This window comes from Piliocolobus tephrosceles, chromosome 7 (genome assembly GCF_002776525.5).
Source record: "Piliocolobus tephrosceles isolate RC106 chromosome 7, ASM277652v3, whole genome shotgun sequence".
NCBI lineage: Eukaryota > Metazoa > Chordata > Mammalia > Primates > Cercopithecidae > Piliocolobus > Piliocolobus tephrosceles.
The window spans coordinates 67907516-67919686 of NC_045440.1; the positions used below are offsets into that span (position 1 = coordinate 67907516).

At 40.2% G+C, this 12171-nt stretch overlaps 1 protein-coding gene across 1 annotated transcript in view; it reads left to right on the forward strand.

Moving 5' to 3' along the window:
• Window positions 1–12171, forward strand: part of MCMDC2 (minichromosome maintenance domain containing 2) — a 61891-nt gene that overhangs the window by 16630 nt on the left and 33090 nt on the right. The window contains exons 10-12 of the mRNA XM_023222415.1: window positions 3230–3435; window positions 8818–8984; window positions 9424–9603. Coding sequence (XP_023078183.1) covers window positions 3230–3435; window positions 8818–8984; window positions 9424–9603 — 553 coding nt within the window. The remainder of the gene's footprint in view (window positions 1–3229; window positions 3436–8817; window positions 8985–9423; window positions 9604–12171) is intronic.

The window sequence follows — 12171 nt, forward strand, 5'->3', positions numbered from 1 at the left end:
TTATGTAGAGATAAGTCTTGCTAGGCTGGTCTCAAACTTTCAGGCTCAAACAATCCTCCTGCCTTAATCTTCCAGAGATTGGTAGGAGGTATGAGTTAAAGTTAATGTTTGTCCTATGCATTTATCCAATGTTTCCACACTAATTGTTGAAAAGATTTTCCTTTCCCCATTATATTGTTTTGATACCATTGTTCAAATTCAATTGAACTAGGCATTGTTCAAATTCAATTGAACTAATCTGGGTATAAAATTGAACTGGATATAAATCTTTTTGAACTCTCTTTTCTAATACTTTGATCTATTGTTCTATACTTATACCAATACTACACTCTCTTGATTATTATAGCTTTATGTTCAGTCTTGAAATCAGGTAATGCAACTTTATCCTTCATTTTAAGTATTAAAACAATTTTAGATCCTTTGCATTTTTAAATAAATTTTAGAATTAGTTTATTTTTATTTTTTGAGACAGGGTCACGGTCTGTTGCCCAAGTTTGAGTGCAGTGGCACAATCATGACTCATTGCAGCCTCAAACTCTTGGGTTCAAATGATCCTCCCACCCCAGCCTGTTGAGTAGCTGGGAACAGAGGCATGCACCACCACGTCTGGTTAACTTTTTAGTTTTTTGTAGAGATGAGCTCTTGCCATATTACCTAGACTGGTCTTGCACTCTCAGGCTCAAGCAATCCTCCTGCCTCGGCCTCCCAAAGTGCTGGGATTGCAGATGTGGGTCACTGTGCCCAGCCAAATCAGTATGTTAATACCAACCAAAAAGAAGCCTTTGAGTATTTTGATTGGAACTGTATTAAACTTGTAAATCAATTTCAGGGAGAATTAACATCTTAATAATATTGAGTCTTCCAATCCATGAATGTGCCATATCTCTCCATTTATTTAGGTCTTCTTTAATTTCTCTCAGTGATGTTTTTATAAAGGTCATGCAAATATTTTGTTAAATTGGTTCTAAAAATATTTGATATTTTTGATGCTACTAAATGGTAGTGTTTTCTTAACTTCATTTTCAATTGTTTACTATGAATATATAGAAATACAATTGATTTTTGTATTTTGACTTTGTATTCTGTGACTTTCTGTTTATCAGTAGTTTTAGAAGTTCCTTAGCCAGTTCCAATGTGTAGCCAAATTTGAGGCTCATTGTTCCATATCACTAAGTGCTCAGCCTAGCTGCCTGTTAGAATCACCTGAGAGAATTTTAAAAAAATATTTATCACTGTGTCTCACCCCCAGAGTTTCTAATATAAGTGGTTTGGGGTGGCACTTGGCATTGGAATTTGTTAAATCTCTCCAGGTAAAGTTAGTGCAGGCTGTGGCTGAGAACCACTCCTTATAGGCTTGCAAAGGTTTCTTTCTAAATATCGCTGTCTCATTTTATATATCTTCAAACATCCAAATTCCTTAGAATGGTACATGCGCTAGACATATTTTATACCACCTACCTATCCACATCTCACCCTCTTTTGCATTGCATGTCTGTGACTACTTTTGTATCACCCCCTTTTGTGTCACATGTCTATGTCTACTCATCATAGTTGATTGCACTAGGAAGCTATAATTTCTGTGGCAAGGATTTGAAAGCTAAGCTAAGGTAATCATATTCCTTTTTCAGAATTTAAATTTGGAATATGAGGAGACTGACGCAATTAGCAAAGAGGTTAGAAACCAAAATGGCATATCAAGAATTGCCATGAGACAGACAGGCGCCTCATGCCTGTAGTTCCAGCTACTTGGGAGACTGAGCAGGCAGGCTTATATGCGTCCAGGAGTTTGAGGCTGTGTGTGCTGTGACTGTATCATTGCATTCCAGCTTGTATGACAGAGTCAGACTCTGTCTCTTAAAAGAAAAAAAAATTGGCTGGACACAGTGGCTCAAGTCTGTAATCCCAGCACTTTTTGGGAGGCCAAGGCAGGAGGATCATTTGAGCTCAGGAGTTCAAGGCCAGCCTGGGCAACATGGTGAAACCCATCTCTACAAAAAAAAAAAAAAAAAAAATTTGAGCCAGCACGGTGACTTGTGCCTGTGGTCCCAGCTACTTGGGAGGCTGAGGAAGGAGAATCGTTTAAGCCTGGGAGGTGGAGGTTGGAAGCTGAGATTGTTCCATTGCACTCCAGCCTAGTGACAGGCAGAGGTTGCGGTGAGCTGAAATCACGCCACTGCACTCCAGCCTTTGTGCCTCAGAGAGACTCAAAACAAAACAAAGGAAAAACAAACAAACAAAAAAACCCACAATTGCAATGATACAGAAACAGCAGATAGTTTTGATGGGACGCTAGAAAGCCTAATGCAAAAATTCTGAATAGGCAAAAGAAAGCAATCCATAAAAAGAAGGCCTAATTCAAACGTCATCTCTCTATAACTTTATCTGATCCCCTTCCAAGAAGAAATAATACTCCCATGGATGTTCTTTTGTTGTTGCTGTTTTTGAGACAGTCTTGCTCTGTCACCCAGGCCAGAGTGCAGTGAAGTGATTTCGGCTCATTGAAATGTCCACCTCCCAGGTTGAAGCAATTCTCCTGCCTCAGCCTCCCAGTAGCTGGGATTACAGGCGTGTAATTACAGGCCCAGCTAATTTTTGTGTTTTTAGTAGAGATGGGATTTTGCCATGTTGGCCAGGCTGGTCTCGAACTCCTGGCCTCAAGTGATCCGCCTGCCTCAGCCTCCAAAGTATTGGGATTACAGTTGTAAGCCACTACACCTGGCCACCATGGATGTTCTAAAGACTTTTTTTTTTTTTAAGACGGAGTCTTGCTCTGTCACCAGGATGAAGACATTTTTTTTAGTACTTATCACATTGTGTTTTAGTTTTTTATATCTCTCTTTTTAGACTGTGAGCTTTCCAAGTTAAGGTCCAAGTCTTGTATATACTTTTTTGTTTTGTTTTTTGAGATAGAATCTCACTCTGTCACCCAGGCTGGAGTGCACGATCTTGGCTCATTGCAAGCTCTGCTTTCCGGGTTCAAATGAGTCTTGTGTCTCAGCCTCCTGGGTAGCTGGGACTACAGGCATGCACTAGCACGTCTGGCTAATTTTTGTATTTTCAGTATAAATGGGATTTCACCATGTTAGTCATATATATTTTTATCCCTAGCACAATAGCTGGTGTATCACAGGTGCTCAGTAAACACAGAATAAAATTAAATTTAATGTAACACATTGTGACTTTTGAAAATTAAGTAATAGTAATGAAAAGTTTATTTTTTTTTCCCTAGGCTTCTGAATTTTAGCATAAACCTTGTTCCCCGTGGCATACGTCATCTAGTCTCTACTGAAATTTTTCCCACTCTATCCAGGAATAAGTATGGAACTGGAGCAGTTAGCATTCAGGCTGGCAGTGCTTTGCTAGCTAAAGGTGGTATTTGCTTTATAGGAGACTTGGCTTCACACAAAAAAGATAAACTTGAACAGCTTCAATCAGGTAAACAATATTTGTAAAATTAATTTTCACCTGTTTAACTTATACTCTCATCCATGTTGAGATACTTAACAGTTAAGATAGTATTGCAGATGTTTGATGGTTTGAGAAATTATGTTAGATGCCATTTCTCATTTTAGTGTTATAAGCAAAAACAGAAATTTAATGTGAAAATGCACAGTTTTAGCCTTTGCTCTCAGTGTGCTAACACATGAGCTTGTAATGGACCAGATTTATTTCCTCTTCTTGTCTTATAGCATTAGCTACCACTTCCAGTATAAAGTTGAAAAGTGGTGTTAAGAGAGAGGACATCCTCGCCTTATTCCTGATCTGAGTGGGAAAGCTTCAGATTTCTCACCATGAAGTATGATGTTAGCTGTACATTTTTTGTAGACATTCTTTATCAGTGGAAGTTCTTCTCTATTCCAAATTTTCTGAGCTTTTTTTTGTTTTTAATCATAAATGGATATTGGATTTTGTCAAATGCTTTGCTGCATCTGTTAATATGATCATGTCACAGGATCCTTCGGGTGTTGCTTCTCAAGCCAGAAACCTCTATGTCCAGCAGCACCTCTGCTTGAGTTTTGCTCCTGCCTGCTGGGCATGTTCTGCTCACTTGGCCTGGCAGGCTGCACTTGGCTCACACTACCAGTCCAGATCCCATGCCTGCTGAAGGCAAGCCAGGAGTGGAACAGCGAGGGGTGTGTGAGTGAGCAAGCACAGGGTCCAGCCACTGCACATAGCCAGGCATACCAGCTGCTGTGGCAGGGCAGGCAGCTCCAGGTGCTGGCACAGGTGCTGGCTTCATGCGTGGCTGTAGCTGGAATAGGCATACTGCAAGTGGCTTCTACTGAGGGCCCTGGTGTCTGGATGAGGGGAACAGGGTGGCACCCGAAAACTTGGAGACACCAGCAACAGTGGAGCTCCAAGGGGTTGCAGGGAAGCATGCTACAGGTCTCTCGTTCCTGTTGCCCACAGCTCAGGGATGGGGGGCACATGTTAACTGCTCTTTCAGTCCACTGCCTCACTCCAGCCCATGGCTCCTGGGCTGGCCCAGCCCATTGCCACTTTCTGTCATGGGACAGCTGCCCAAGGCCGACAGAACGCAGGAGGATTATAGTGTTACAGCTCTGACTCAGGAAATCCTGAGGTCTGGGCCTCCAGAAGGATCATTGATCTTCAGTCCCGCAGTCCAACAAACAAGGATGTGTCACCACTCACAGCTGAGCAAGCTGACTAGGGAAGTGTCACAGCCCTTTTTGCTCCTGCCTGCCACTCAACAAGCCTGCCAGGAGAGTGTCATAGCCCTTTTCGTACCTGCCATTCAACAGGTCCCAAGTTCTTGTCCCATGTCCAGAAAGAATTAGCTTATGTGGACAACTGGAGGGTGAGCAAGGTGGAGAAGAGTTTTATTGCATGGCAGAACAGCTTTCAGTGGACAGGAGACCCGAAGTTGGTAGCTCCTACCCATAGGCAGGTAGTCCCAACCTGTGTCTGAGTCTGGCTGACTCTGGGGTTTTTATGGGCTAAGAATGGAGGAAGTACATGCTGATTGGTCCGTGGGTGGGCCCAGAAAAACACCATCTGATTGGCTGAAAGGCATCAAGGACCTTCTCACTCCAGGTGGTGGACTCCACCCAGAGCTGGCAGCCTGGTTTTCAGGCTTCAAGCTGTCTCTTGCCTGAAGGTTGGGTTCCACCAAGGACCTGCCCCTATCTGCCCAGGAACCTGTCTGCCTCCTGTCATCATCAATCATATGATTTTTCTCATTTAGCCTGTTGATATGATGGATTACATTAATTGATTTTTGAATATCGAACCGGCCTTGCATACCTGGGATAAAGCTTACTTGGTCATGCTGTATAATTCTTTTTCTACATTGTTGGATTTGATATGCTACTATTTTTGTTGAGGATTTTTAAAATCTATGTTCATGAGAGATATTGATCTGTAGAGTTTTTTCCTTATAATGTTGTTGTTTGGTTCTGTATTAGAGTAATGCTGGTTGGGCCAGATTTATAACTAGCAAGGATATGGACAGCCATGGACTGGGCAAAGAGCAGTCAGAACCTTGCCTTCTTGGCATACCAGCATGAATGTACAAGTGTGCTCAGGGGACACAGCATATTGCTTCACTTTATAAGAGAATACAGAAATTAGCTGTGCCCAGTGGCTCACACCTGGAATCCCAGCACTTTGGGAGGCTGAGACAAGAGGATTGCTGAAGGCCAGGAGTTCCAGACCCTCCTGGGCAACACACTGAGACCCCATCTCTACAAAAAAAAAAAAAAAAATCAAAAAATGAGGGTGTATTAGTCTGTTTTCATGTTGCTTATAAAGATATACCTGAGATTGGACAATTTACAAAAGAAAGAAGTTTATTGGACTTATAGTTCCACATGGCTGAGGAGGCCTCACAATCATGGTGGAGGGTGAAAGACACATCTCACATGGTGGCAGACAAGAGAAGAGAGCTTGTGCAGGGAAACTCCCCTTTTTAAAACTATCAGATCTTGTGAGACTTATTCACTATCACAAGAACAGTGCCAGAAAGACCTGCCCCCATGATTCAGTTACCTCCCACCAGGCCCCTCCCACAATCCATGGGCATTCATGGTGAGATTTGGGTGGGGACACAGCCAAACCATATCAGAGACTATAGAAATAGACCCACATTTTATAGTCAATTGATTTTTGACTGCAGCACCAAAGTTAGTCTGTGGGAAAAGGAGTTTTTCTCATCAAAGGATGGTGGAACATCTGGCTGGTACAGAGGAGGGCCTCAGTACAAGTGCACTTGTTCCACACTCATGAAGCTGGCCCTGCTAGTATGTCCTCTCCCCACAAGAGCTTGGAATGTGGTTTAAAACTCTGTCATCATCTTCAAATTTTTAATAATTTTATCTTTGTATTATAAGGAAGTCCAATGAGATAATGGCACTTGACTGTGAGTAGAGGAGACACATGGATGCCTGTTTTTACTGTGCCTTCCTGCACTATTTCATACAGCATTTGTGATCACTATGCAGCTTTCATAACTCACTCAATTTGTACTTTCTTTGATTGTTGCTGGACTCCCATGTGTCATAGGTGCACTATAAGCCAGTGCCTAAGGTTCCATATCAACACATTTTCAACTGAGTAAGAGGGAGTGCTAATAACCTCAAGTGGCCATGCTTTTCATTTGAACTAGATGTGCTTCTAATGCAGAAAGAAGGCAATGGCCTTTCAAGAAACACACATTACCAAGTAGCCCTATCATCCTCTTTCTTACTTGGTTGGTTCCCTGTATTTGCCAACCACTTACACTGAAAATGATGACACAGGAGGAAAGGGAAAGATAGGGCAAATCCATAGCCTTGTCTTTTCAGTCCTTCCTCACTTACCAGTAAGCTGAAGGTAGAGAGTGTTGGTGAAATGTATGCATATCAAGAAGTAAAATAAAAATTGTTTTGTGCAATATTTCCACTGTTCTGGTAAAAACAAAATACATATGCATGTGCAAAGTACTATTGGTTCCACTTATGAGATAAATGCCCATATATTTGCATTATACAACATAAAGATAAAAGTATTGTACAATATAAAGATAAAAGGTAAAATGTATGGCAATATAAAATTTTAATTTTTCTTTATTTAGAATGGCAATACTACTATTACATTTTTTGTAACAGTTTTATTGAGATTCACACATCATACAATTCACCACTGAAAGTATACAGTAAAGTGCTTTTCATTATATTCACAGTTGTGCTACTATTACCACTAACTTCAGAATATTTTCATCACCCCAAAAGGAAGCCCCATACCCATTAACAGTCAACCCCCAGTCCCTGCCCCCCGTCACCTACTCCCACACAGTCCCTGGCAAACACTATTGCTTTCTGTTTCTGTGTATTTGCCTATTCTGAACATTGCATAGGCAGTCTTCCCTCAGTATTCTCCAGGGATTGGTTCCAGGGCCTCTGCAGATACCAAAATCCACAGATGCTCAAGTCCCTTATATAAAATGGCAGAGAATTTGCATATAATCTACGCACATCCTCCCATATACTTTAAATCATCTCTAGATTACTTTTTTTTTTTTTTTTTTTTGAGGTGGAGTCTCGCTCTGTCGCCGGGGCTGGAGTACTGTGGCCGGATCTCAGCTCACTGCAAGCTCCGCCTCCCGGGTTCACGCCATTCTCCTGCCTCAGCCTCCCGAGTAGCTGGGAGTACAGGCGCCCGCCACCTCGCCTGGCTAGTTTTTTTTGTATTTTTTAGTAGAGACGGGGTTTCACCGTGTTAGCCAGGATGGTCTCGATCTCCTGACCTCGTGATGCGCCCGTCTCGGCCTCCCAAAGTGCTGGGATTACAGGCTTGAGCCACCGCGCCTGGCCTCTAGATTATTTATAATAGTCAGTACAATGTAAATGCTTTGCAAATTGTTATACTGTGTTGTTTTGTATTGTTGTTATTGTTTTATTTATTTATTGAATATTTTTCATCAGCCGTTGGTTAAATCTACAGATGCAGACAGACCTTTATATATAGATGGCTGACTATAAATGGAATCAAATGATACGTGGTCCTCCGTGATGGCCCTGGCCTCTTTCTTCTTATTCGTCTTGTCTTGTCTTGTCTTGTCTTTCTTTTTCTTTTAAACAGGGTCTTACTCTGTTGCCCTGGGTGGAGTGCAGTGGTGTCATCATACCTCACTGCACCCTCGAAGTCCTGGGCTCAAGCAGTTCTCTCACCTCAGCCTCCCAAGTAGCTGGGACCACAGTAACATGCCACAATGCTTGGCTAATTTTTTGTAGTAACAGAGTCTTGCCACGTTGCCCAGGCTGGTCTCAAACTCCTGGGCTCAAGCAATACCCCCATGTCAGCCTCCCAAAGTGCTCCATATTTTTTGTTTGGATTTTAAGTGGGAGGTGGGCGGACAATGAATTTGGTTTTGAACATGTTGAATTTGAGATGTATTTCCCCCCAGTCATTGTAGTTCATATTATCTCTGTCTTTTCCTCTTTCACTCCCACATGGATGGCCTGCTTTCTATCATTTTCCCCACATAAAAGAATATGATTTAATTTTACCCTCTCTTGTAAGTCTGTATTATATGACCAATCTCTTAGCCCCCTGACTAGTCCACTCAGGTGCCCCGCCACAATTCCAGCTATGTGCTTTGGACTCCTGGTTCTCATCAAGTCATGGGACACATAAGCCTTCAAATATGTATTTTTTATGGCAGAACTTAGAGCATTGTCTTGCAAAACAACCAAATTTACTTTCTTTCACTATCCAAAGTCTGCACAGTATAATTCTATATAATAATACGTTATTAATTTGTAGACATTTAGACCAAAATTAACTTACATAACAAATGGATAATATCTTCTTATTTAGTTCTGGAGAGCAGAAACATCACAGTGTACATCCCAGGAAAGAAGTTTGGGGAGGATATTGATCAACAGATGACTTTTCCAGTTCAGTGCAGTTTTTGGTCTTTTGTTGATATGGATTCATCTTCAAGGAGAAATGCACAGAAAATCAACACTCTAATTGGTCAGATGGTAAGGTATATGTATATTTTATTGTTAGAATGTTGTTCAAGGAATTAAGTCACAAATTTAATACATCTTAATATTTTTGTTATTAACCTGTTTCTATACTTTATTGAGTACCAGAACTACCTGATGACCCAATTGTTTACAAATTGTAATGTTTTTTAGCCATGTAGTGAGCCAGATATCTGCTCACTGGAAATTACTATTTGAATAGGTAGCTGGAGAGGCTTTAATGAATAATGTATACAAAAATACTCAGTAAAGAGGCTTTAAAAAATCAATCACCAAAAAGTTCCCAGATTATTAAAAAATTACCTTAAATTATAATTAATATGATAAATAACTAATAACAACAACATATAATAATTACTTTGTAATTAATTATTTCCAAATTGTGAAAATTACAAAGTTTAATGTTTGCCTGTTACCTTTTGGTTTGATGTAGGATTGCAGTTTGATTCCAGCTAACCTTGTGGAGGCATTTGGTTTATTGATTAACTGCAATGAGTCATCTCCCTGCCACCCATTTCTTCCTACTGTGCAACATACTTTGAAGAAAGCCATTAATCCCGAAGGGCTGCTTTATGCGGCTTCTAGACAGTTCACAACTGAAGATTTTGAAAAGGTAAAGATAGATAAAACGGTTACCCAGAATGCCTGTGCTAATGTTTCTCAAATTATATAGAAGTCCTTTTGAGTGCTGGATTTTCTTTATTTAGGATTATTTTATTCCAACTTGGTTCCAGCTTTTAAACATTTTAAGGACATTGCATAGAAGTTACTTAGAGTTAGGCTAGTGTGGTGGCTCATGCCTATAATCCCAGACTTTGAGAGGCCAAGGTGGGCGGATCACTTGAGGCCAGGAGTTTGAGACCAGCCTGGCCAACACAGTGAAAACCCTGTCTCTACCAAAAAATACAAAAATTAGCTGGGCGTGGTGGTGGCTCCTGTAACCCCAGCTACTCGGGAGGCTGAAGCAGAAGAATTGGTTGAACCCAGAAGGTGGAGTTTCCAGTGAGCCGAGATCACACCACTGCACTCCTGCCTGGGTGATAGAGTAAGACCCTGTCTCAAAAAAAAAAAAAAAAAAAAAAGAAAAGAAAAAGAAAAAGAAAAAATAGAGAAATTATTTAGAATTATTTATTTAGGGCTATAATTAAAGAAACAACTGTGTTAGGTAATGAATATTAAAATTTTCAGTTTATTTTTGTACCATTGTCCAAATCAGCACAGCTGACAGAATCTCAGTGAAAGAAAACCAACATAGAATTTTTCTATGGAAAATTATAATAGGCTATATAGATATACAGTTATTTACATTTTACTGTCTATTCAAAGGGATTATCCTCAGATGACTACCTTCGAGTCCTGACTTTCGGGGATATATAGCATGATTCACTAACCCATTTTAATTAATTACCCTGACATTATCAAAACATATGTGACATATTCAGAGAACCTGAAAGTAGGTGATGTAAATTTAGTAATAATTCTCATAGCTATTAAAGGTGCCCACATATTTACAACTGAAACCTTTTTAACTACTCAAAAATCTGTCCAAGTAGAGTTCACTTGTCTGGGTATGATAGATAAAAGGCAGGGGATATCAGAAAGTGGAGGTCTATGAGTCATTAAAATTTTTTTTTGTATCTATCTTCCTTGTAAGCATACTGCATGAGTAAAAGGTTGAAAGGCAAAATCGACCTAAACATGAATTATGAACATTGTTTATTCACATAGATTAGAATAGAAAAAAGAATAAATAATATAATAAGGTTTTGGTTTTAGTTTTATTATATAGGAAAAAAGTAGTCTGTAGGAATTAGGGTACTAAATATGGACAGGCTAATGACGCTGAGAAATGTTGCCCATTTTTTTTACATGAGAAACAAGCCAAAACAATCTTGATTTATTAATTATTCAGGTATTAACTGGATACTTCACAAATATGAGCCTATTTCCATTCTTTTATATTCTCACAGATATATAAACTTTCTCTTTAGTTTATCATTTGATTAAAATTAAAAACAAGATACAGGCCAGGCAAGGTGGCTCAAGCCTGTAATCCCAGCACTTTGGGAGGTCGAGGAGGAGGGCAGAAACCTGAGGTAGGGAGTTCGAGACCAGCCTGACCAACATGGAGAAACCCTGTCTCTACTAAAAGTACAAAATTAGCCAGGCATGGTGGCGCATGTCTGTAATCCCAGCTACTCGGGAGGATGAGGCAGGAGAACAGCTTGAACCCAGAAGGCAGAGGTTGAGGTGAGCCGAGATTGTACCACTGCTCTGCACTTCAGCCTGGGCGAAAAGAGCAAAACTCCGTCTCAAAAAAAAAAAAAAAAAAAAAAGATACAGAAAATAGTTAAGGAACAATTTAAGTGCTAAGTTAAGTGGTGCTGCCTCTGAGGTATTTTAGGAATTCAGAAAGAAAGATATCAGTATAGAATGCAGAAGCTGGGAAAACTTCACGGAGGAGGCTGGACATTAGCTGGGCTATAAGAAAGGGTAAAATTTGGATGCACAAAGGATGGGTGTTCTAAGTAGAATTAACAGTAGGAGTAAAGACATAAAAGTAGAAATTTGTATACATGGAAAACGATAAAACCAGCTTGACTGGAGCAAAAATTTTATTTTGGAGTCATAGGATTTTGGCATATTTACAGTAAGTCTTGCACAGGCAAAAGATTTTATAGTTGGTTTGTCAAACTATAGAGAACAGTTGTAGAGTAAACTGTAAAATAGTAAAAAGTAAAATAGTAAAAATGGTTTCTCTGGAAGATAAACCTATTACACAAATCAAAGTGGATGGAATTTGTTGCAGCCTGAGCTCTCCAGAACAGACTGAGATGGAGTTTAGTGTGCCAATGTGTATTTGAAAGGGCTTTTCTGTCAATACCTGAGGACTTTATGATGTCCTCCCCAGCTTCTGCCTCAATCATTCATGTGATATGGACTGTCCTGAGGCAATCCCCGAAGGGGCTGACAGAATCTCAGTAGCTGGGCAACAAGTCCTTTCATGAAGGAGGATATTGGTGGCTCATCATCATGCCATCTTAGAGAGAACTTAGAGAGGGTTATTGATACTATTAATAGTATATCCAGTTCTGAAAGCCTGGAGAGAGTTGTGGAGAATAAAGAAAATAAAGAAGCCAGGATATATATCCAATCCAGGACATGTCCAGTCTAGGAACAT